At 44.5% G+C, this 25517-nt stretch overlaps 1 protein-coding gene across 1 annotated transcript in view; it reads right to left on the bottom strand.

Moving 5' to 3' along the window:
• The window catches only part of RYR2 (ryanodine receptor 2), a 2714825-nt gene that overhangs the window by 1815503 nt on the left and 873805 nt on the right, over nucleotides 1-25517 (bottom strand). The window contains exons 12-13 of the mRNA XM_069234403.1: nucleotides 18907-19071; nucleotides 464-585 (exon numbers count right to left, since the gene is read on the bottom strand). Of these exons, the coding sequence (XP_069090504.1) occupies nucleotides 464-585; nucleotides 18907-19071 (287 nt within the window). The remainder of the gene's footprint in view (nucleotides 1-463; nucleotides 586-18906; nucleotides 19072-25517) is intronic.

The following is a 25517-nucleotide window of genomic DNA, read 5'->3' as shown; positions in this document are numbered from 1 at the left end:
AACTCATAAACCCCCAAACTACAAATATGATCCTGTCTGCCTTCTTCAATTGGCAACGTGACATTTCATTTGTTTCCAAATGTTAACTAAGAATAAGGCAGACAACGATTAAGGGATGAAATGACAAGTGATACCACTGTAATCCAGCTTTGTATCCAATGCACACATTTTGCAGTAATGCACATAATGATGTTTTTTATTGCACATAATGATTTTTTATTGTCCAAAACTTACCAGCAATGATCGGCCAGTGCTTTTTAGAATATTTTTTGTCTATACATTTTAATGCTACGACTATCTTACAGATGATTTATGAGAAGCATAATGTGAAGTGTTGCTTGCAACTGGGACTTTAAGTTTCAACTATACTCCCTTGAAAAATAAGCATACAACTGTGTTTGATGTATAGGCTCATTGTCCAACCAAAGATCTTAATGAAAGGAACAAAGAAGAAAAAATCCACCTTATAAACCTGTTGAAGAGGAAAACGGAGCTCCGAATAACTCGCGCAGTCCGGGACTCCTCATGTTGAGATCTGGATAAGGTTAAGCCGTCATCCATGTGGCCCTCATGGTGCATTATAGCCTGAAGATGAAAACAAAATAGAAGGATATAAAAACTGATTTACTTTTGATCCAATATCTTCCAAAGTCATTTTTTCTGCATGGAGGTAAACATAGCACATTATGTTAATAAATATATCCATGAAATTAAATGAACGTTTGGTCACAAATTGCAAAAGCAAAGAGAAAGCATAAACATGCTCAGACGTGAGTTGCAGTATCATCAATGGCCCATCTGTCAGTGGGAATGCAGCGAAATGCAGCTGAATTTACTTATATTGCGGTAAGTGGCTTTTACTTGAGAGCAAAACAATATTGAATATGTGTTAAATGGTTTTACAAAGAAAAGGCATAACATCATGGGAATGAAGGTTGATGTCAACGAGTGACATTTATTTAACCTAAGGTATACGGTTCTGGTGCTAAAGAGCAAGTTTTACTTACACTGGTTTCGAAAAACACTGATTTTATAATAAGTAGTAGGGAAGTGTTTACTCCTGGGTTGAGTCTCTGTAGTGCAGCATCCCAATTCCAAAAATAGAATAGCACAAATGTAATTGGTAACAACGATAGCACAATATTTAATTGTCTGAGTTACAAATCTCAAAACGTAAGCATTATGGTGTGTTAAGCTATGATAAGTAAGGTTGCTATATAGTGCAGCATATGCTCTTTAAATGACTTCTTGGTGGTGTTGGGCTTAATTTGTTTTAGCAGGGTTAAGTCTAAAGGCCATTCACTAATTCAATCAAAGTGAGTATATATCATGTTGGGGCTTACTTCCAGTGCCACACAGTTGGTGTTCTATGCAGTCTCTTTATTTCTGAGACTCATAGTTATGCATGGCGATGTTGTGTTGGTGCTCATCTAGTTCAAGAAACCTTTCCAGAGAATTACTTACAAATGTAAGGTGCCCCAGAGGATGTCCTAAGGCAGTGATGCTGAAACACCTTTCAGAGTGGGGCTGCTGTCATCAATATTAGATCACTGAAATTATAGGAATTGTGTGTGCATTTGTCCATGCCTGTTCCTCTAGCAAAGGAAACTATTTATGTTCCTGACACCTGTAACCACCTCAACAAATATACGTATGAGACGTAGGATTGAATTATATAGTTGTGCTACTTTGTGACTTTATGCACCTTGTTTCTTAACAGTCCCTTCCGAAGAACCATACTGCAACAAATATACGTATCAGACGTAGGAGTGAATTATATACTTGTGCCACCTTGTGATTTTATGTACCATGTTTTCCTAACAGTCCATTCTGAGGAACACATGCCTTACTACAAAAGTGTAATATCACTTTAAATCTGTAACTAATAATATGAATGTGTTAGCAAAATGAAATTTCCAAACTTATTACTTAACTTGAGCATCCAAGGCCAGTGGTGGCATTGCATTACTATTGTCTTTTACTGTTACAGCAGTTTGGAAATAAAATCTGAAATGTGCTACCTCTTGGTTCAGATAAAGTGAACACAATTACTGAGTGGCTTAACATTTGAGCTATCTTGTGCAGAGGCAGTAGAACCCTTTCTGCTAACATTATTACACTCCAAGGCGGAACGACCATGGGGACAGGATGTCATGGACAGAGACAAAGCCCCCAGTGCGAGCCAAAATGCACAGGCTCACAGCTCCAGTGGAGGGGAACCAAGAGTATTTCGGATGGCACAACACCGCCCGGTGACAACACCTCAGTTATCCTGAAAGCTACCCAAGAATCCAAAGTTTCACTGGAGGACAAGACAGGGGAGGTTGGCGTAGATGTGGCCTTGTTGCACCAGGATCTTTGCCACACTGTCAACTAGTTGATGGATGTTGAAGGGAAGATATCAAAGTTGAAAGATACGGTACGAGGCCTCACGCCAGAAGTAGCCTGCTTATATCAGTATAAAAAGATGCTATAGGACCTTGCAGAAGACACTGAAAACAGAGTCCACCATAATATCCTCCTTTTTATTGGATTCCCAGAAGGGGTTGAGGGCTTGATCCCAGAGACCTTTCTTGAACAATGGATAAGATCTGGGATAGACCCTGAAAGCTTGTCTTCTAGCTTCACTCTTTTGTTGACTCACAGATCCATGGCCCAGAGGCCTCCGCCTGGGGCCATATCACATCCACTGATAATGCAGTTTTTGAACTACAGAGTCAGACATGCCATCCTGCAGGGCACTAGGGCAAAAGGGCATTTGATGGTCCAATCAGGAGGCATTATGATCTTCCCTGATTACACCTGGATAGTACAACCAAAGTGCAAATCTTGTGATCAGGTGAAACAAAAGCTACGCACAATGCAACTTCCATATATGCTTCTTTATCTCGGCAAGCATTGAGTCACTCATAATTCAAAGTCTGTGTTTTTCGAGTAGCTGCAGGAGGACTCGACCTGGCTTACCAAACAGAGGCCTTTGTCTTCTAATTCACCATCGCTGTGACAATCGGCCACTTCATCTAAAGCAAAAGGACACAGACTTGAGGAGGGAAAGTGGAGACAGCATCAGAAGTGGTCTTGCTGGAGGTGGGGAGAACAATCGGATGTGGAGGGGTCCATGGAGTCAGAGGGGGAAACAGCTCTCCTACGATAATGTTGTTAGCTAAAGTGTCTCAGATGAGCGTGTTTCTTCCACTCCAACTAAATATATCACTCCCTAGTTAGTTCTGAAGTTTAGTTGGGGGTGGGTGATATTAGAAATGGGGTCTCTAGTTTGCAGGTGTTTGCACCCTGCCCAAGTAGGGACCCTCACTCTAGTCAGTGTGATTTACAGAGCTAAGATAACCCCTGCTCACCCCCTTGGTATCTTGCCATGAGCAGTCAGGCTTATCTCAGTGGCAATGTGTAAACCATTTGCACACACACACACACACACACACACACACACACGCACACACACACACACACACACAGTAACACAGTGAAAACACCATAAAAGTACTCCACAGCAGTTTAGAAAAATAGGCAATATGTATCTGAGTAAAACAAGACCAAAATAACAGAAATACAACATACTCAAGTAAAGATGCGCATTTTTAAAGATTAAGTCTCAGAAAAGCCCTAAGAAACAAAATAGCTCCAGCTGGGGCTATTCCGACATCTTGACGGAGTTGTTCCCAACAGTTTGATGCCACTCGCAAGGGAGTGCTGGCTGGTCACAGAGTTGCATGGACCCTACGTACACTACCTTTGAAAACAATGAGGAAACAAATATGTTGCACAGAGTCGGGGAGGTGAGGTGTCACTGGAAACAGTGCGACCTCGGTTCATTAGTGTTACCAGGGAGGTGAGGCATTGGTTCCTTACAGTTGCAGGGGAGGTGATGCAGTGTCAGTGGTGAGGCATCCATTCCTTATGATATAGTGGGGTTGATGAATACAGCAGGTCAAGATGGAGGCGTCGACTTCATGGTGTCGCAATCACACCATGGGGCCACAGGTGCTGTGGTGGAGTTGAGTGTCCTGGACGTCTGCGACATGGCACTCAGGACTCATGCTGTGGTGGGACTTTGGAGGCACTTTGGCAGTGTCGGGCCTGTGGCATCAGCTTTGGTCGTTGCACTCATCGGGGTCCATGGCTCTGGTGCAGGCAGCAGTGCAGAGTCGGACAGCGATACTGGTTCCAAAGTTGCTCTGAAGTCAATATACTTGATTTCTTCTTGGTTACACCAGAACTCACTCCTAGGGCCCACAAACTGGATTTGGCACCACTTTGCGACTCAGGACTCTCAGCAAAACAGCCCAGGTGCTGGCAGATGATGTCTTTGATGTCCCTGAGACTTCTAACAGGAGGCAAGCCCAGTCCACGCCCAGTCCAAGCCCTTCTAGAACCTTTGGAAGCAGGATGTAGAAAAAAAAGCCCAGTCATTTCACTCCCAAGACAGAAGTAGCAAGCAGCAGGACAGCACAACAAAGCAATAGGCAAAGGACAGGGTCAGTCCCTCCTACAGCATCTAGCTCTTCTTACTGGCAGAATGTCCTCAGTCCAGAAGGATTCTAGAGTTGTGGTCTCAGAGGTTCAGTACTTATACTTATTTCTGCCTTTGAAGGAGGCAAACGTCAAAGGAAAGTCTTTGTAGTGCACAATATCCTGCCTTTCCTGCCCTGGCCCCAGACACACTCCAGGGAGTTCAAGACTGCTCTGTGTAAGGACAGGCACAGCCCTATTCAGATGTAAATGTCAGGTTCTCCCACCACTCTAGCCCAGGAAGACCCATCATGATATGCAGGGCACATCTCTGCACCTTTTGTGTGACTGACTAGAGTGAATTCACAAACAGCCCAGCTGTCATCCTGGCCTAGACGTGTATTCCGGAGCCTGGCAGAAGCAAAGAATGGTTAGGCAAGAAAATGCCCACTTTCTAAAAGTGGCATTTTCAAACTTACAATTTAAAAAAAAAAAATTCACCAAAAGATGTACACAGGAGGGGGAACATGGCGGCCGTCTAAAGGAGCCGGTCGCGTCGGGTGCTAGTGGAGGGTGTAAATTAAAAAAAACAAACTTACTTACCATGCAAAGTTCTGAAGCGGAAAATCAGGCGACAGTGATTTCAGCCGGGGGTCTATTTGAGGGGCGCCGGCTTGCGAAGGTAAAGCGTTCGCATCCGTGGGGAAGCGAGGAGTGCGAGGAACGCAGGTTGTGCCGCTGCTGCGAGCCACCCTGGAGGTGCTGCGAGTAAGGGAGGTGGCAGCTCGTGTTTCCTACCAGGGAAACAGTGGTAGAGCCAGCACAGGAGCAAAACAAACCACAAAAGGAAGAAGGCTTCCAGGAAACAGCGAGGACTTATTTTGGACATATACAGTAAGAGATTTACAGGGGATTAAAGGAGCTGAAGGTACTGTATGCTGTGAGGAAGCTGTCTTGCAATTAAATGGTACAAAAATGTATCTAGTTCCCCTGGTGTATAGGATAAGAGGGGCGGTTGCGGCCAAGAAGGAAGGTGGGAAGGCGGTGTTTAAAAATGGTTTTGGTCAAGTAGCTTACTCCCGCAGATCGCTAAAAAGACTAAGACAAGGGCAAAAGCTGAGGGTTTGGAGTCTCATCAGAAGCGGATCACAGTGAGGAATAAGGTGGAGCAAACTAGTAGCAATAGTAAAAGGAAACTGACTTTTAGCAGTGGGGGGGCGGTAAATAATAGGAAAGTGTGAGTTACTCCGTCTGTAAGGACTTACTTTCGTGTACTACCAGGATCTCCAAAAATGTTGACCGGGGATGAGAGGATGCAAAATGCAGATAAGTTAGTACCTGCTGTTAGTTTCGAGGACAGAGTTTCGGATATCCGGGTAGACAGGAAAGGTACAGAGCAACTTTCCTACCCCAGGGTATGCCCAGAGACTCGATAGGGGATAGGGGAAGGGCAAGATGTTCAGCCCTCCGGTTCAAATCACGGAACCTTGGTCAATCATTCCATCACGGACATGTTAAAGGCATTGTCTATGGAACTGAAAGGCGGTTTTGAGACTTCTAAATCTAATCAGGTGGAGATTAGAAATCTTTGTGAAGATCTGGGAAAAAATAGACAAGCTTGCATGTCGGATGGCTGCTCTGGAGGAGGAGGTTGGAGAGTTAAGAACGGTGGTAGAAGAAAATAAAGAGCAAATAAAATATTTGAAAGAAGGTGAAGCAGGGGTAATGGCCAAGATGGAATCCCTGGAAAAAATCAGAGGAGGAACAATCTGACGTTTCTCAGAGTCCCCGAAGGATTGGAAGGAGGCGATTTAAAAGGCTTTGTGGTTCGATTAATAAAGCAGGAAGTGAATGTTGAGGAATTGGAAGATGATATCGCAAAAGATATTCAAAGGGTACACCGGGTCCCGGCGAAAATATCCCCCAATAGAGATAAACCAAGGAAAATCTTAGTTTATTTTCAAACATATGTGATGAAAGAACGTATCTTGGCCTTGGCATTGAAGTATTATGGAATTTTTAAAGGAATTATGTAATAACATCATAGGGGGTGATTAGAGTCTCCCTCCTTCTTGGAAAGAATCTATTATTACATTAATTTTAAAACCAGGTAAAGACCCCACGAATTGTGAATCATATCGCCCAGTATCACTTTTAAACTGCGATTATAAAATGTTTGCAAAACTCCTGGCAGATAGATTGGCGGCTGTTATGGAGAAGCTCATACATACAGATCAGAAAGGATTTCTGAAACGTAGATACCTGGATGAATTGACACATGGTTTGGTAGGGTCGATTGTTTTAGCCACTACTTTGCTTGCACCCTTAGCAGTGGTAATGGTGGATGCAACAAAGGCATTTGATAGAGTTAACTGACATTATTTGATCATGGTATGTGAACTTTATAATCTTGGAAGGCATTTTATTAGAGCATTGCATACAATTTACCATGATCCTAATGCAAGAATTTTGGTTAACGGTTCTCTTACCCCTTCTCTGAAGACAGAAAGAGGAACGAGACAGTGGTGCCCATTATCTCCATTACTGTTTGATCTCTATATTGAGCCATTAGCTAGTAGAATCAGAAGTGATAGGAGAATCTCCCCATTTGTATGCGGGAACTTAGGAAAGTTTCTCTATATGCAGACAATCTAATGATTTATACTTCTAATTTAAGTCAGGCTAAACCAGTTTTGGAAGAGTTGATGGAAGATTTTGGGCGAATCTCTGGCTATGCAGTTAATAATCAAAAGACTGAGATTATGGCATGGAATATGGAAGTAAATAATTCTACAAGTATAAAGGAAGAAGTTAAATATCTAGGGATCACTATAACGCATGATATATGTAAAATAGCAGAAGCAAATCTTGGCCAGGTTACAAGAAAGGTAGATCAATTAATGAGAAAATGGCTAAATCTCTAATTAACCATTATAGGTCAGGATAATGGAATCAAGATGGTGATTGTACCCAAACTTACTTTCATTTTTAACTCATTACCATTAATGTACCATAAGGGCTCCTTAAAGAAACTTCAAGGGAATATTAGTAGTTTTATTTGGGCAATTAAAGGTGTTCGTATATCGTGGAAAAAACTAAGAAGAAAGAAAAAGGAGGTTTGGCGGTGCCAGATTTGCAATATTATGCATGGGCTTTCTTGCTGAAAAATGTAAGGCAGATTTTTAACCAACCAGATTGTTTGGAGCTGGGGCAGATTCTGATAGCTATGATGGAGGGAAATGTGTTACAGAAAGGTTTTTTGTATAGGTTTGGAGATCCCAAGTTCTTCAAGAAAATTCGATTCAAGGTGTTGCAGGACTTGGCAAAACTTTGGTTTGAGGTCAGGAGGGCCACAAGCTTGACCTACTATAGCGAGTATGCTCTGGTTTGGGATTCTCCTGGTTCACCGAATGGACTAAAGATGCCCTGGTCACTCCACTGAAAGAGGCAGGTTTATTGCAGTGGGGACAACTTTGTTACAATTGAGAAGTCAGGGTATTTGAAAATCTTAATGTGGCCGTAGGGGGAAGGTTGTCCAAATTTAAATACCTTCAGATAAAATGCTGGGCAAGGAATGTAACTGACGAATTGGGAGCATTAATAGTGTGGAGGATCAGCTGCATTTGGATGCCTCATTGAAGAAAGAAATGGCTAGATGTTATTGGCTGATCATGGACATTGTTGACGGCGAATTTACCCTCCTGGAAGAATTATGGAAAGAGTGCTTGCCGGAGCCTCGTTAGAAGGATCTTTGGCAAGTATCTACTACACTTTTATATAACACTGTTAAACCTGATAGGCTGAGAAGAAATAATTTGTTTTCAATCCACAGAGTTTTATTGGGCTCCTGCAAAGCTCTCCAGGCTGAAACAGCATAATACGGTGACGTGCAGGAGGTGCGGATCTGCATCAGCAGACGATTTACATATGTTTGTAAAGTGCCCCCAGCTTAGGAAGTTCTGGCAAGAGGTGGGTGAAGGAAATACTCCCCACAAGTCCTAAGGTAAGATCTTTGGTAGTGATCTTTCGATGTTCATATGATTCACAGAAGATGAGCAGAAACTGAGCTAAACTGCTGTTTTACATGATGCTTGTGGCAAGAAGGGAGATATGTGGAAAATGTGTTAGTATTGCCCCTCCCACCTTTGCTGATTAGAAAAGTTATTTAATATACAATTTCAAGTTAGATTCAGGTAGGGATTGTAAGAAAATGAGGTTTTGGAACTCACTGAAATGATGGTTGGGGATTGGTGAAAGTATAGATATGTAGGGTGTGGTACGATCCTATGATTATACATAATTTCAAGGTTGCCGTCTTTCTTAGTATCTTGTGCTAGGCAGAATGAATTCTTAGACAGGGGAGATATGTTTTGAGACAGGCTGTGAACAACTGGTAAGATCTCTATCTTTCCCCCCCCCCCTCTCTTTGAAGGAAAAGTACGAAAGGTAAATGAGGATCAAAAAAAATATGTATTTTTAAATTGTGAGTTCAGAGACCCCAAACTCCTAATCTCTATCTGCACCCAATGGGAAACTACACTTAAAAGATATTTTAAGGCAATTCCCAGGTGAACCTAAGGGAGAGATCGGCCTTGCAATAGTGAATAGGCAGTTCGGGCTGGACTGTTCCCATGAGGAACAGGGTCAAGACTGATTTGCATATGGCTGGGTTCAAACTGGGGTGGCATGGTGAGCAAAATAATGGATGGATTAAACCCAGATCTGTGACTGGGGGTGAATGTTTGATTGGTTCCGCATTCCGTCCATCCACTTACGCTATCCCACAGCGTTTGTGTTTTGCTTTGCTTTTGCCGCCCTAAGTGCGCCGGGTATGCCCAGACTTGGGTCCCGTGCTCACTGTGCCACTGGATTCAAGCTAGCCTGGCTGATGAGGGGTGAAACCCCGAAACCGGTCCCAGGATGCTTGTTTCCGGTCCAGGGAGAACCTGGCCTGGCAGTTCGGGCTGGACTGTTCCCATGAGGAACAGGGTCAAGACTGATTTGCATATGGCTGGGTTCAAACTGGGGTGGCATGGTGAGCAAAATAATGGATGGATTAAACCCAGATCTGTGACTGGGGGTGAATGTTTGATTGGTTCCGCATTGCGTCCATCCACTTACGCTATCCCACAGCGTTTGTGTTTTGCTTTGCTTTTGCTGCCCTAAGTGCGCCGGGTATGCCCAGACGTGGGTCCCGGGCTCACTGTGCCACTGGATTCAAGCTAGCCTGGCTGATGAGGGGTGAAACCCAGAAACCGGTCCCAGGATGCTTGTTTCCGGTCCAGGGAGAACCTGGCCTGGCAGTTCGGGCTGGACTGTTCCCATGAGGAACAGGGTCAAGACTGATTTGCATATGGCTGGGTTCAAACTGGGGTGGCATGGTGAGCAAAATAATGGATGGATTAAACCCAGATCTGTGACTGGGGGTGAATGTTTGATTGGTTCCGCATTCCGTCCATCCACTTACGCTATCCCACAGCGTTTGTGTTTTGCTTTGCTTTTGCCGGCCTAAGTGCGCCGGGTATGCCCAGACGTGGGTCCCGGGCTCACTGTGCCACTGGATTCAAGCTAGCCTGGCTGATGAGGGGTGAAACCCCGAAACCGGTCCCAGGATGCTAGTTTCCGGTCCAGGGAGAACCTGGCCTGGCAGTTCGGGCTGGACTGTTCCCATGAGGAACAGGGTCAAGACTGATTTGCATATGGCTGGGTTCAAACTGGGGTGGCATGGTGAGCAAAATAATGGATGGATTAAACCCAGATCTGGAACTGGGGGTGAATGTTTGATTGGTTCCACATTCTGTCCATCCACTTACGCTATCCCACAGCGTTTGTGTTTTGCTTTGCTTTTGCCGCCCTAAGTGCGCCGGGTATGCCCAGACATGGGTCCCGGGCTCACTGTGCCACTGGATTCAAGCTAGCCTGGCTGATGAGGGGTGAAACCTCGAAACCGGTCCCAGGATGCTTGTTTCCGGTCCAGTGAGAACCTGGCCTGGCAGTTCGGGCTGGACTGTTCCCATGAGGAACAGGGTCAAGACTGATTTGCATATGGCTGGGTTCAAACTGGGGTGGCATGGTGAGCAAAATAATGGATGGATTAAACCCAGATCTGTGACTGGGGGTGAATGTTTGATTGGTTCCGCATTCCGTCCATCCACTTACGCTATCCCACAGCGTTTGTGTTTTGCTTTGCTTTTGCCGCCCTAAGTGCGCCGGGTATGCCCAGACGTGGGTCCCGGGCTCACTGTGCCACTGGATTCAAGCTAGCCTGGCTGATGAGGGGTGAAACCCCAAAACCGGTCCCAGGATGCTTGTTTCCTGGCCAGGGAGAACCTGGCCTGGCAGTTCGGGCTGGACTGTTCCCATGAGGAACAGGGTCAATACTGATTTGCATATGGCTGGGTTCAAACTGGGGTGGCATGGTGAGCAAAATAATGGATGGATTAAACCCAGATCTGTGACTGGGGGTGAATGTTTGATTGGTTCCGCATTCCGTCCATCCACTTACGCTATCCCACAGCGTTTGTGTTTTGCTTTGCTTTTGCCGCCCTAAGTGCGCCGGGTATGCCCAGACGTGGGTCCCGGGCTCACTGTGCCACTGGATTCAAGCTAGCCTGGCTGATGAGGGGTGAAACCCCGAAACCGGTCCCAGGATGCTTGTTTCCGGTCCAGGGAGAACCTGGCCTGGCAGTTCGGGCTGGACTGTTCCCATGAGGAACAGGGTCAAGACTGATTTGCATATGGCTGGGTTCAAACTGGGGTGGCATGGTGAGCAAAATAATGGATGGATTAAACCCAGATCTGTGACTGGGGGTGAATGTTTGATTGGTTCCACATTCCGTCCATCCACTTACGCTATCCCACAGCGTTTGTGTTTTGCTTTGCTTTTGCCGCCCTAAGTGCGCCGGGTATGCCCAGACATGGGTCCCGGGCTCACTGTGCCACTGGATTCAAGCTAGCCTGGCTGATGAGGGGTGAAACCTCGAAACCGGTCCCAGGATGCTTGTTTCCGGTCCAGGGAGAACCTGGCCTGGCAGTTCGGGCTGGACTGTTCCCATGAGGAACAGGGTCAAGACTGATTTGCATATGGCTGGGTTCAAACTGGGGTGGCATGGTGAGCAAAATAATGGATGGATTAAACCCAGATCTGTGACTGGGGGTGAATGTTTGATTGGTTCCGCATTCCGTCCATCCACTTACGCTATCCCACAGCGTTTGTGTTTTGCTTTGCTTTTGCCGCCCTAAGTGCGCCGGGTATGCCCAGACGTGGGTCTCGGGCTCACCGTGCCACTGGATTCAAGCTAGCCTGGCTGATGAGGGGTGAAACCCCAAAACCGGTCCCAGGATGCTTGTTTCCTGTCCAGGGAGAACCTGGCCTGGCAGTTCGGGCTGGACTGTTCCCATGAGGAACAGGGTCAATACTGATTTGCATATGGCTGGGTTCAAACTGGGGTGGCATGGTGAGCAAAATAATGGATGGATTAAACCCAGATCTGTGACTGGGGGTGAATGTTTGATTGGTTCCGCATTCCGTCCATCCACTTACGCTATCCCACAGTGTTTGTGTTTTGCTTTGCTTTTGCCGCCCTAAGTGCGCCGAGTATGCCCAGACGTGGGTCCTGGGCTCACTGTGCCACTGGATTCAAGCTAGCCTGGCTGATGAGGGGTGAAACCCCCGAAACCGGTCCCATGATGCTTGTTTCCGGTCCAGGGAGAACCTGGCCTGGCAGTTCGGGCTGGACGGTTCCCATGAGGAACAGGGTCAAGACTGATTTGCATATGGCTGGGTTCAAACTGGGGTGGCATGGTGAGCAAAATAATGGATGGATTAAACCCAGATCTGTGACTGGGGGTGAATGTTTGATTGGTTCCGCATTCCGTCCATCCACTTACGCTATCCCACAGCGTTTGTGTTTTGCTTTGCTTTTGCCGCCCTAAGTGCGCCGGGTATGCCCAGACGTGGGTCCCGGGCTCACTGTGCCACTGGATTCAAGCTAGCCTGGCTGATGAGGGGTGAAACCCCGAAACCGGTCCCAGGATGCTTGTTTCCGGTCCAGGGAGAACCTGGCCTGGCAGTTCGGGCTGGACTGTTCCCATGAGGAACAGGGTCAAGACTGATTTGCATATGGCTGGGTTCAAACTGGGGTGGCATGGTGAGCAAAATAATGGATGGATTAAACCCAGATCTGTGACTGGGGGTGAATGTTTGATTGGTTCCGCATTCCATCCATCCACTTACGCTATCCCACAGCGTTTGTGTTTTGCTTTGCTTTTGCTGCCCTAAGTGCGCCGGGTATGCCCAGACGTGGGTCCCGGGCTCACTGTGCCACTGGATTCAAGCTAGCCTGGCTGATGAGGGGTGAAACCCCGAAACCGGTCCCAGGATGCTTGTTTCCGGTCCAGGGAGAACCTGGGCTGGCAGTTCGGGCTGGACTGTTCCCATGAGGAACAGGGTCAAGACTGATTTGCATATGGCTGGGTTCAAACTGGGGTGGCATGGCGAGCAAAATAATGGATGGATTAAACCCAGATCTGTGACTGGGGGTGAATGTTTGATTGGTTCCGCATTCCGTCCATCCACTTACGCTATCCCACAGCGTTTGTGTTTTGCTTTGCTTTTGCCGCCCTAAGTGCGCCGGGTATGCCTAGACGTGGGTCCCGGGCTCACTGTGCCACTGGATTCAAGCTAGCCTGGCTGATGAGGGGTGAAACCCCGAAACCGGTCCCAGGATGCTTGTTTCCGGTCCAGGGAGAACCTGGCCTGGCAGTTCGAGCTGGACTGTTCCCATGAGGAACAGGGTCAAGACTGATTTGCACATGGCTGGGTTCAAACTGGGGTGGCATGGTGAGCAAAATAATGGATGGATTAAACCCAGATCTGTGACTGGGGGTGAATGTTTGATTGGTTCCGCATTCCGTCCATCCACTTACGCTGTCCCACAGCGTTTGTGTTTTGCTTTGCTTTTGCCGCCCTAAGTGTGCCGGGTATGCCCAGACGTGGGTCCCGGGCTCACTGTGCCACTGGATTCAAGCTAGCCTGGCTGATGTGGGGTGAAATCCCGAAACCGGTCCTAGGATGCTTGTTTCCGGTCCAGGGAGAACCTGGCCTGGCAGTTCGGGCTGGACTGTTCCCATGAGGAACAGGGTCAAGACTGATTTGCATATGGCTGGGTTCAAACTGGGGTGGCATGGTGAGCAAAATAATGGATGGATTAAACCCAGATCTGTGACTGGGGGTGAATGTTTGATTGGTTCCGCATTCCGTCCATCCACTTACGCTATCCCACAGCGTTTGTGTTTTGCTTTGCTCTTGCAATAGTGAACACCAATTCAGCAGTATTTTATTATCAGGACATGTAAAACATACTAGTACATGACTGCACACACAGACACTGCAGCAGCAGGTCTGAGACAATTTTACAGGCTACTTCTGTGGGTGGCACAATCAGTGCTGCAGGCCCACTAATAGTATTTGATTTACAGGCCATTGAAACACACGGTGCACTATCTAGGGACTTACTAGTAAATCAGAAATGCCAGTCATGCATAAACCAATCACGGATAACATTTAAACAGAAAACATGTGCACTTTAGCATAGGTCAGCTGTGGTAAAGTGCCCAGAGTCCTAAAGCCAGCAAAAACGAAAGTCAGCATAGGATCAAAAACAAGAGGTCAGAAGCAAAAAGACAGGGGAAACCCTGCAGAAAGGGCCATTTCCAATAGGGGACATATGCTTCTACAGGTTGAGAAGCATAGGGTGGAGGGAGTTGTCTAATGAGTGTCTACGGCCTGCCGGCCACTCACCAATCCACCCTGGCCACCCTCAGAGACCTGATAGGGGCTATGCTTCTTTGGATGACTATAATGGAGGGTGACTTCAATTACGTTATGGGATAGCTGGAATGGCACAAACCCCAGAGAGGATCACAGAGGCAGTGGAAGGGTCTTGCAGAATGGTCAGCCGGGTTAGACCTTAGTGATTCATGGTGTGTTTGGAACCCTGGGAAAGAGATATACAGAAGTGTTGGCGGCACACGACTCATGGTCCCACATAGATTATTTGTTTCTGCCAGCTTCTGATCTGGCACAAACTTCAGGGTCGCATATTCTATGCAGAGGGATTTCTGATCACACCCCAGCCCTTACCTATATGGGTGCCCACCACTTGGAAGACCGCCCGATGTGGCAGCACAGTGCTTGGCTTCTGGTAGACAAACAGTTTGTGCATCATTTATCTGCTAAGCTGAAAGTCTTCATAGACCTAAACAGTGGCACGGTAGAATCAGCAGGGGTGTTCTGGCAGCATGCAAGGCTTCCATTAGAGGGACAGCCCGTACATATGCTAAGAGGGTGGAATCCAAAAAGCGGGGCCGCATTGCAGACCTGGAGCCATTGATCCTGGAGCAGGATCGGTAGGATCCGAATGAACTCATGAACCAAACACGACACCAGATGGAGCTAGATGGGGTTATGAAGCTATGGTGAGACCCATTTTTAGGGAGGAAACTAGGCTCCACATTGAAGATCCTCAGGGGATTGCAGAGGTGTTTGCTCGATTCTTCAAATGGATGTATGGAGCCCAGGCCCACCCACAGCAAGAATCAACTGCCCTATTGGTCGCAGATATTCCAATGTCCCATCTCCTGATGGCAGATAGAACAGCATTAGAGCTGTCACGGTTTGCACGTCTCTTACCGCTCTGGTCTGCAAAACTTGGAATACCACCTTGTTTCTTGCTTGTTCTGGATTGACCAAGATAAGGGAAACCCCTTCTGGTAGTCACTGTGCTGCCGACTAGATAACGCAAAAGCAGGCCGTACCCTGCAGAAGGTGTCCCAGAGGAAAACCACAGACACATGGGAGGCAGACAATATGGCTTCAAGGAGAAAAAGAAGAAAGAGGTGTGTTCCTGAATCACAGGTAAGTGTATGGTAGGGGGAATTAAGGGGCAGGTTAGTCCCCACCTGGTGCAGACCAATGTGTCTCCATCCCACACAGTAGCACTAGACATTGCATTCAATGGGTCCACTTGGCAATTGGACCATATTAGGGCTTTGGAGGCCTTCTTCTGAAAAGGCATTTGATACTGTCCAGTTCCTGGAGAAGACCCTTACTAAGTTTGGGTTAGGGCTCAAGTTTCGAACAAACGTCAAGGTCCGGTATCCCGTATCTCAGCCTGGGTGTGTATTAATGGGGTATTGTCCTACCAGTTTCCCGACATTCGGCTGGGCACCAGGTAGGGGTGTCCATACTCCTCCCTCTTGATTGCCCTGGCCATAGATCCTTTGGCAGCTTGGATCTGCTGCAATGCGCAGGTTTGGGGTTCAACTGAGGCCTAGCAACGGAGGATCGCATAGTCCTTTAAGCCAACAATGTATTATGATCCTTCAAGTCCTGGAAGCTTTTTTAGTAGATTCTGGACTCAAAGTTAAATGGGATAAATCCTTATTAGTGCGGTTGAGGGGAGACAGAATGAATGTTGGCACCCCAGGGCCCCCATACGTCCCCTCAGTTTTAAATATCTTGGGATACATATCTTCTAGGAGGCGGGCCTCACCTGGAGCCTTAATCTTGCTTCACTGGCACAGCAGATTTGAGAGGACATGCCTAGATGGGATAAGCTTCCTCTTAATCTTATGGGTCGGATAGTTAATTTCAGGATGATGATCCTCCCTGAGCTCCTATATGTCCTCCACAAATATCCACAGCACATCCCGAGGGCATGGTTTAACATTTTGGCGGCCATGGGCCACAGATTCATTGGGGCCGGTAAACCCCTGAGAGTAGCATTGGGTAACTGAATCTGATCAGTTTATTATGGTGGCCTCGACAAGGCAGATGTCCATCTTTATTACTGGGATGCCCAATTGGTGCCTCTCAATGAATAGATGCATGAGGGATGGAGGTGACCCAGCATATTAGGGTGAGCTGCCCCTCTCTGGACTTAAATACAGTGACAGGCATTCTTTATGGCACCCCTAGCCTCCCTGCTGGAAATGATCCAGGTGGTGTTTCAGGCATAGAGAGCTGCTTTGTGCATGACTGACTGGGACTGCAAATTCAAGCTCCAGAACCCCTGTGGGAGGATAGGTGGCTGGCACACATGTGGAATTTGCAAGGCTTTAGGGCAGTGGCCTTCAAACTTATAAGGCCGTGCCCCCCAGTGGAAAAAAAAATCGGGCCCCTCCCCTGAATTTTTCACCATTATTCTCTTAAATTGTCAATGTTTAAATATGTTTAGACTTTTCTAAACATTGCAGTTAAGTTCTTTTACTGTTTTAAAAATGCAATCAAATGCATGATGCCAAACATACTGTTCTAGTCAGGAAGGCCCTACTAGCATGTAAAAGTAAACAGTGTGATTATTAGAAATGGGAATGGGGGTCTTGAGGCATTTTTGGAGTGCTTTCCCTTTTGACAAATACTCCCAACTTGTATATAAATGACAGAACATGATAATGATGGCCCATTACAGAGCGGTTTACTGCTGCTCATGTTTTCATCTTAAAACAAAGACCTGTTATTACCATAATGCTTCTCTTGGTCAGAGTCTGGTGCATCAGCTATGATCATTTGATGCCCACCAGGGGGGCCCGCCCCCCAGTTTAAAGACCCCTACTTTAAGGGATGGGTCTCTATAGTGATCTCGAAATTGGGGGATGTTCGGAAATAGGACTACATGCAGGAATTACACGACTTGCATGCCGAAATTCAAATGCATGCCTTCCGGTCCTTTAGGTAACTCCAACTTTGTCACGCACTTCATGAATACCTTAAGCAGTTAGACAGGGCCCCGGATGCAGTCCACTTGAGGGGTGCTTACTTATGGGCCACTTAGGGAAAGCCGAGATCTCACAGATCTATAGAACTCTTTTGGTGCACTGGCCTGAACTGATGAGCCCCGTGAAAGAGAGATGGGAGATGTGTGTGGGGGAGATAGATGAGGAGGTTTGGCAGGACATGTGTATGGCTCCCCAGGTCTTGGCAATATCGGCAAGGCCCCAACTGGTGGAATTGAAATGTTTACACCAAGCTTACCTCAAACTCTATGGTTATGGAAAGCCGGGATCCAATATTGCGTTGCGTGCTCCAAGTGCAGAGACCTGAGGGGAGATTTTTATCATATGGTCTGGTCCTTTCTAGCCATACACAAGTACTGGGCTTCTGTAATAAATACTTTTTTGGCCACAGTGGCCAAAAGAGATATTGCTAGACTGTGGAAAAACCCCGCCCTTTGCAAATTGGATTAAGGGCACGGACTGGTGTGGCAAAAAGGAGAAAATAATATACATTGCAAGGGGCTGTTGACGTAAATTTGAGGACATATGGAGGAAATGGTGGACATAGCATGGCCTGCAGAACTAGAGTTTGTCCTGATCATATCCGAACATTAGTACGCAATGAGTGAAAAGGTGCAGGGGGAATGGGACATAGATGGCACTATGTACGAGAAGTGTGCAAAAGAAACAGCAACTATATTTTACACTACTGTTTTCACTAAAAATAAAACTTGTTTCCATAATCATATTTTTTTTAAAATACCCTATCGTACTAGACACATTCAAAAGACAGACTCTGTCTGGATCTTATGAGGAGAAAATATTTCCTTCCTTGTCTGCAATGAACAATTCCTACATCTGTCATATTACATTAAAAAGCAGTCTGCAGCTTTGCATTGCATCATTTTGCTCGCTCCCGGTACAGGAGCATCAGTCTCCTTCTAACACACAGGCCAAAAAGGGCTCCTCAGTTCCTTTTGTATCTCGCAACCTCATGAATATGCTGAAAGAGTAGAAGTTGTGTTGTGCCATGCATGTTTCCAGTGGACGACCTGGAGCCTACGCATTTCTTCTGCTTGCCCTATTACAACATCTTTCCTGGGGCTGGAGGATGCCATAGGACCTGCGAAAGAGGGGTTGCAGGCCTGCTTAAGTAATTCTGGGTATGAAACAAGAGGAGCTGGACATTTGTTGTGGACCTGGAATCAAAGTTATATGAACACTCCTGCAGCTGAAGGAAAATTGTAGGAACTCTCCTTGAAAGGATAAATGTGGACTTTAGTCCGAGCAAACCAATCCTGAAGATTTGAGGACTTTTACCTTGCTGACTTAACTTCTTGCATAAAACAAAAAAGCTGTACACATATTACCTCTTGACTGCCGCAGGTTCCAAGCATATCAGAACAAATAATGTTTTATATGATATGTGGTATTCATCCAATTACATACACAAGGGAACAATGATGCAACTCACAATGCATAAGTTACGTTTCTATACTACTACGCATGCACCAACAATGGAATAAATTCTCTCAATAAGAAAAAATACAGTCCATAATATGCCAAAAAGAGTTGCCTGCGGTGCGACGTAAAATGAACAAGGGGCAATTCATGGGTCCCATTTTTCTATCACTAAAATGCATTTTTTAATCTTCTGTTTACCTTTCGCTGTACTGCTCCCATTCTCACAGACTTGGCATCAACCGACTGGTATGTGAGCCACAGCCCAGTGTCAACATGCTGAATGTAGCACACAGAGTCGCCATATTTAATTTCAGCAGCTCCCATTCCTTCTGCCTCTTTCCTGATCCCTATGTCCAACTTTTCCTAGTCAGGAAGTAAACAATGAGAATGTTAAGTCCTCACGTATATTACAAAAAATAATAGCATGCACAGAAGCCCCCTGCTACTCCTGTTAAGTTTTATGATAGATTTTTGCATATGTAAAAGGAAGGACAAAATCATCAAAAGCTGCTAGGGACATCTTAAGGATTTGGGGGGCTCTGGGCCAAATCCATGTTGGCACCCGGATCCCAACAACTTTGAATTTATGATACATTTTCAGCCAAAACACTCCCTTTGACCACACATTAAAAGTTATGCCATAGTGAAAGAAAGAAGACAAATGATAGGCAATTGTTTATTTAAAATCAGCATCTGTACCCTTCAACATCCGTCCTTTACTTGAGTTTCCTTGATCCACATCCAGCGCACAGATAGGCAGGGAAGTGGGCCATCGGGCAGCCCTCTATGAGGCTATGGTATACTTTTAAACATTCTATGACTAAAAGCGTTATAGGTAGTTATTATAGCTTGCCAATTTGGATAAATCAATGAGGGGGCCAGGGCTTGTCCTGACCAAATAACAAGAGGCCTCTTCGAAAGGGGTAGCCCCTGGCTAGAGCCCACTTTGCCCATGCGTAGGACGCATGTGAATACTGTTGGGCTGCAAGGGTTCAACAAACACAGCCTAAGCATTGATATTAAAGGTCTATAATAAAAATATGAAGTTTTTGAACCTTCCTTAAAGTGTGTCATACAGTTTTTGTCGGATGTACAGTTAACGCCTGAAGCTGTATCATAACGCCGTATTATTACGTTACTGCGAGCCAGTGAAATTATGAGATCTTTTTAATGGTTAGTGACTTAGTTCAGAAACTCAGCTTCGAGGTACTGGACAAACAGTAAGAAATAAATTCGTGTACATAACGATAAGGTTCAGATGAGCTCCCAGAATTCTATAAGGTTACAGTAAATGCTGTTTGAGTCTCACATTGAAGGTAGGCAAGACGTTTACATGTCTGAGACTTATTGATAGTTGATCTCATAAATTTGCACCAGACACCTTCAGAGTCCCTCCCCTCCCGCCATTTAGGAATTAGCAATCGCTGCTCCTTGGTTGTGGGTAAAGGTCTGACATATCCTCACCACATTCAGCCTCAGCTGATTTAATGAGGCCTTGTGCAGGATGCATGCAGTCCACTGTACATTATTCAATGAAGTAAGTAACACAGCAGTTTGAAAGGCAACAAAGTGATTTTAAGAAATACATTTCATTGTACGTAATAAATGATAAAGAGACGTTATATTTCACAGTTGTCAGCCTGCTTCCAATTTCTTTGAAAATCTGAATCAGCAATCTGAAGCAAATGCATAAAGGTGGCAAGTTTTTCTGCCTATAGGTGATGAGTTTGTGGAAACAACTGCATATATATATATATATATATATATATATATATATATATATATATATATATATATATATTCATCACATTGAGAGACTCTAGAGTGAAAAACGGAATTCTGGTTATTCACTTCTATGACTTAACAAAAATAGAAGTATTTTTCTGCTGCAGTTATGACAGGAGAGGAAGAATTTGCTTCCACAGCGGTTCCCCGCTACTTCGACGTCTTCAGAAACCTAAGCAAAGAGGAGGAAAGGCAGATGATGGACTGAACCGCCTATCAGGTGCGGCTCCTCCATAAGGGCGGAGGAGCGTTGCCCCCTGCCAGCAGCAGCAGCTGCAAACCTTTTCCCAAAAAACGATAATAAACTGTGTTTATTTTCGTTTTTCCCCATGATAATAAACTGTGTTTATTACTGGTTTTTGGGAAAAGGGGTGGGGCCACGAGGTGACGAGCAATGAGTGGGAGTGCAGAGCACTCCCCTCACAGTGCATGTGTGTTTGGCAGACCGTCTTGGACCGGTCAAACACACCTGGGCACAGGGCTCTCTCCAGCCCAGAAACACAGTGCTTCTCTAAGCATTGTCAGTATTGGCTCAGGGCAGGTTGGGAGACTGTGCCTGCCTGCAGCGAGGAGACGGAGGAGCGGAGCGTGGCAATAAGTTAAGTTTTAAAAAAAATTTGTTTATAATTTTTAATTTAATTTAATTCCTTTCTGTGTAGCCCCGCCCCTTCTGCTTCGCGCGAGCCGCGGATGTCGCCTATAGCAATTTTATAGTTAGAATGAATGAAGGTGAGGAAGTAATTGCAGAATTGTCAATTTCAAAATATGTCATAGTCACAGGCATCAGTTATCAACGGTACTTTTTGAAGTGTTACAATAGTTGTGCATCCAAATCTTTGTTACTTAACACACCATACTTTGTACCCACAGACAGTGCTTAATTTACAAAAGAATAGGTGCAGGGGACCAGAGTATTTTTATAAGCCCACTTCTGGAGTTCCCAAACATAATGATGTTGAATTAAAAGCTTGCCTTGTTTTGATTCCACTTCATGTGATTTATATTTTAAGCAGTTGGTAAAGGCAAATAATTTAAAATATGTGATGTTCAGTAGTTATTCCAATTGGTATGCAATTGTTTTCCTCCAGGTCTACAACTGAAAACAACAAAAAGTGGAAATTGTGTTTTAAACTGTTTTTTTTTAGTTTAGCAACATCATTCTATAAGCGTGCATGAAACTTACTATCTGTTAAAAAACGTCGGTGACAAATCTCTCCATCTATTGACCAATCAAAGTTTTAAGGTATTTATATATAAATTAAAAGGTATCAAACCAAAACGTCTGATGCCTTTGCATGAAGCATAAGTGCTTGAGCATACCACTAACACAGATCAAACACTTCAAGGGAGACGCAGAGAATGTTGAGTGTGTCTTGAAGCAATTTTAAGTGAAGTGTCAGCGCCCACCACACATTCATCTCCTACCATTGCAACTGGCATCAATTGACGCACATGGGCACCTCCATATCACTAAAACTACTTTTCACCTGCAAAGTCTTCCAAGGCTCCATCCTGTCCCATATCACCTTCAATGTCTACAAGATCAACTTTGGAGTCATACGCAACAGCATCAACATTCACCAATATGTTGATGGAACACAATGTTACTTGAAAGTCTCCTCCACTCTTCAGCACCAAAAGCACTGTCTGTACTTCATCCTAACCTGGATTTCCAGGACCTACTCAAAGCGTGACTCCACCAAGATCAAAATCTTCCTGTTCACCAACAACAGCTATTCCTCCTTTTCGCCAGCCTGTCCAAACCAGTCCCAACTGCATCAAAGTAAACACCAACTATCACCCAAAATCAATTCACTTCGATTCACTGTTGACCAACCTCACCCCGTAGGCACACATCATTAAGAAAGCCAAGACAGCTTGGTAACAGCTCTCGCTACTAAAGAATGTAATACTATTCTTCCAGAAAAGTGACTTATGAACTTCCATCCAACCCCTACTACTCTAACATCTTGATGTTGGTGATGTCCTGCTCTAGGGATTCCCAGACACAATGCATCTGTGTTCTGATGCTATCTTGATGGCTTTGAGAAACCTATAAATAAAAACACTGGGTTGCCCCACTGAAAGTTGTTCTATATGTCACACCTCAATAATAGCCTGAAGAAATGTAACCATATCAACCTCTACACTGACAGAAATCTACTGGCTCTCCTTACCTGCCGACACCTCCTTCAACATTAGTTGCATTATCTACAAAAGTATCAGAAGTGGCACCCGTATCTGAAGAGCTGAAGAATCACCTCTTGAAAGAACTCTATAGCTGGATGACATGTTCCCTCACCTCTCTCTGAACTTACAGGCTACTCAACTTAATTCTAGAAAAGATTACTGATTGTATTATTTTGCTTGACTGCATACAGTTCTCGGTTGCTCTTGCTAGATTTGAACTCATAAATACCCATACATACAAACAGACCAGAAGATATCTGTACTAAAAATGCACACTCAAACTATCTCTGGTTTCAATGAGCACAAAAAGGTAGAAGCTAGACAGGAATTTTGTACTAATGGAACTCAGGGAGATTAACAGAATTATTAAAAAAAGAATTAATTTAATTAGTGGAGGAAGACTGGAATCATATACCTTTCCTGTTTTTAACAGGAAATCTACATTTAAATGTATTTTTAATAAGATGCAAAAACGTATTGTGTCACAAAGGACATTAACTAATACTTGGAGAACATGTTTGTGAATTTACTTTCTTCTCTCTGGTGTATTGCTAACACTCTAGAATTGCTTATATTTTTCCACATTAAAATCATGTTGATTTAAACACTCTGATATTGGAACTATCCTCATACCAAATAATGAACTAATCATATCTGTTTTTTTTATTTTATCTTTCATATAAAGAAAAAGATAAAGGTTCAATAATGTTGAATGTAACTTTTAAGCCTTTGCTAAATTTTTTTTTAGCTAAATTCAGTTGCAGACATTTCTGCAAATCACTTGAGATACATTTAAGGCTTCTGCTAGGGACTTCATTATAAACTATGTATCACATAAAAAGATAGGCTTTGATAATTATTTCAAAGAGAATATACTGACAATTAAGTCATTAAACCAATACATAGTTTACGTTTAAGTCACAAAATATACTTGAAGAATTGGTTGATGTGAAAATGGACTTTAATAATAAAAACAGCAGAAAACACATCTGCTAATAGGTTCAGACCAAAAGCCTCATTTTAAGTTGGAAAGAAATGAATGGGCAAGTTATTAACTATTTGAAGATTAAAAAGGAGAGATCACTTGTGAAGGTTACCAAATATGTACATTGAACCAATAGAGTTGCAAATCAAAATATTAGTAACTTTTATTAATTATCATGAGAAACAGTATTTACCATAAAGTACTCCATTTTTACAAGCTATAGAGACCATTTATCAAACACTAAGAACGATTCATTGAATGACTGTGACATCCTCTCTTTAGGAGGATTTTTCAGCTGAAAAGATTACAAAAGTATCATCTATTAAAGAAGGGAAAATTCTCAGGTCCTGATCGTTTCCTGGTAGAGTTTGAGACCCAGTTCATATTGACAACTAAGCTCCTTGCGCTGTATACTACATTTATTCTAGACAATAGGTTGTGAGGGTCTTTCCTTGAGGCAACTATTTGTCTACATCGTAAAGAAGGCAAAATTGTGACTTTATTTAAGGAGTAAACTGTAGCAAAAGCAACCACAAAGTGTCTGGACAATATGCTAAGAGTGAACACACCTGTTTTTTAAGCTTGAAACAAAACATAGCAAGTGCGGTCATGTATTGAGACAAAGATGCTGTAGTTCAATGTAGTATAGTATGTAGTGGAATACATTTCTTTAGAAATTAATTTTCGAAACAACCTGCAAACTGTGTGCTGTAAAGGTAACTTGAGTCACAGCACCAATTCCTAAAATGGAGAGGCAAACTTCACGAACACTAGTTATTGTAAATGTACCTTTTACAAAATCAGCAAATATGATGTTTTTCAGAATACTTGCTGATAACCCAGTCAATTTTGATAGGTGGCTATTAGGAGTTTGTTATAAAGAAGAGAACATATGGGAGGTCATTTTGAGTTTGGCGGGCAGAAAAGCCCACCCGCCAAACTCCCGCAGTTGGGTTGCCCCCAGTGCCGCTGCCGTCCCGCGGGCCCCATTGCAAGTTCCCCGCAGTGTCAGTGGGCAGAAACAGTACTTCCGCCTGCTGGCCCAGCAGGCAACAGCCCACAACATTGACGCCGACTCATAATGGAGCCGGCTGCAATGTTGCAGTGCATAGGGTGCAACAGCGGTGCTGGCAGTCCGACCGTGTCCAAACTGCTAAAGTCATAATGTGGTGGTATGACCGCCGCCAAAGCGGTCGGACCACTGCTTTGGTGGCACTCAGATCGCCATCGTGGCCCTGGCTGTCTGTAGGACGCCAGGGTCGTAATGACAGCCATAGACTTGCAACCACAGTGAGCATGTGAAAATATATAATGCACTTAGAAAGCTTCTTCAAAGTGACCTTTTGAATCCTGCAAATCAGCCCAATCTAATGTGAAGCCAGGCTTGACTGGAAACCAAAGACAGCCTTGGCTCAAATGTTCATATTAGCCCCACATTTTACCAAGAAAGTGAGTTTAGCAAGAGAGTACAACCCTCTTATGCTCCCTGTAAAGTAACGTGAAAATCTTTCTTTTCCTCAATCTGCCATAACGAGAAGTCCCAGTGCTTTCAGAAGGGGAAAGTATCACAGGGAGTTTTGGGGGAAAACCATGCGGAAATTGGAGTAGGTTTGACGATTTCTGAGCGTTTTCTTCGCTTTTCCACCAGGACTCTTCCCCCTGATTGAAGCAAATGAAATCTCTATGTGAAATGCCACTGACCAGCTATGACCCTACATAGCACATAATTCTGATGGGTCGATTAACTGTAGTCATCAGGCCCAGTATAATTAGCGGGTAACTCATAATGCAGGTAATAGAAGGATTTGGTAAGGTCCTCTCCCAATGAGAACATTTTGGAAAAATTATG

The sequence above is a fragment of the Pleurodeles waltl genome, chromosome 5 (assembly GCF_031143425.1).
Source record: "Pleurodeles waltl isolate 20211129_DDA chromosome 5, aPleWal1.hap1.20221129, whole genome shotgun sequence".
NCBI lineage: Eukaryota > Metazoa > Chordata > Amphibia > Caudata > Salamandridae > Pleurodeles > Pleurodeles waltl.
The sequence above is the reverse complement of the archived record's forward strand: the minus strand, read 5'-3'. Positions and strand labels throughout refer to the sequence as shown.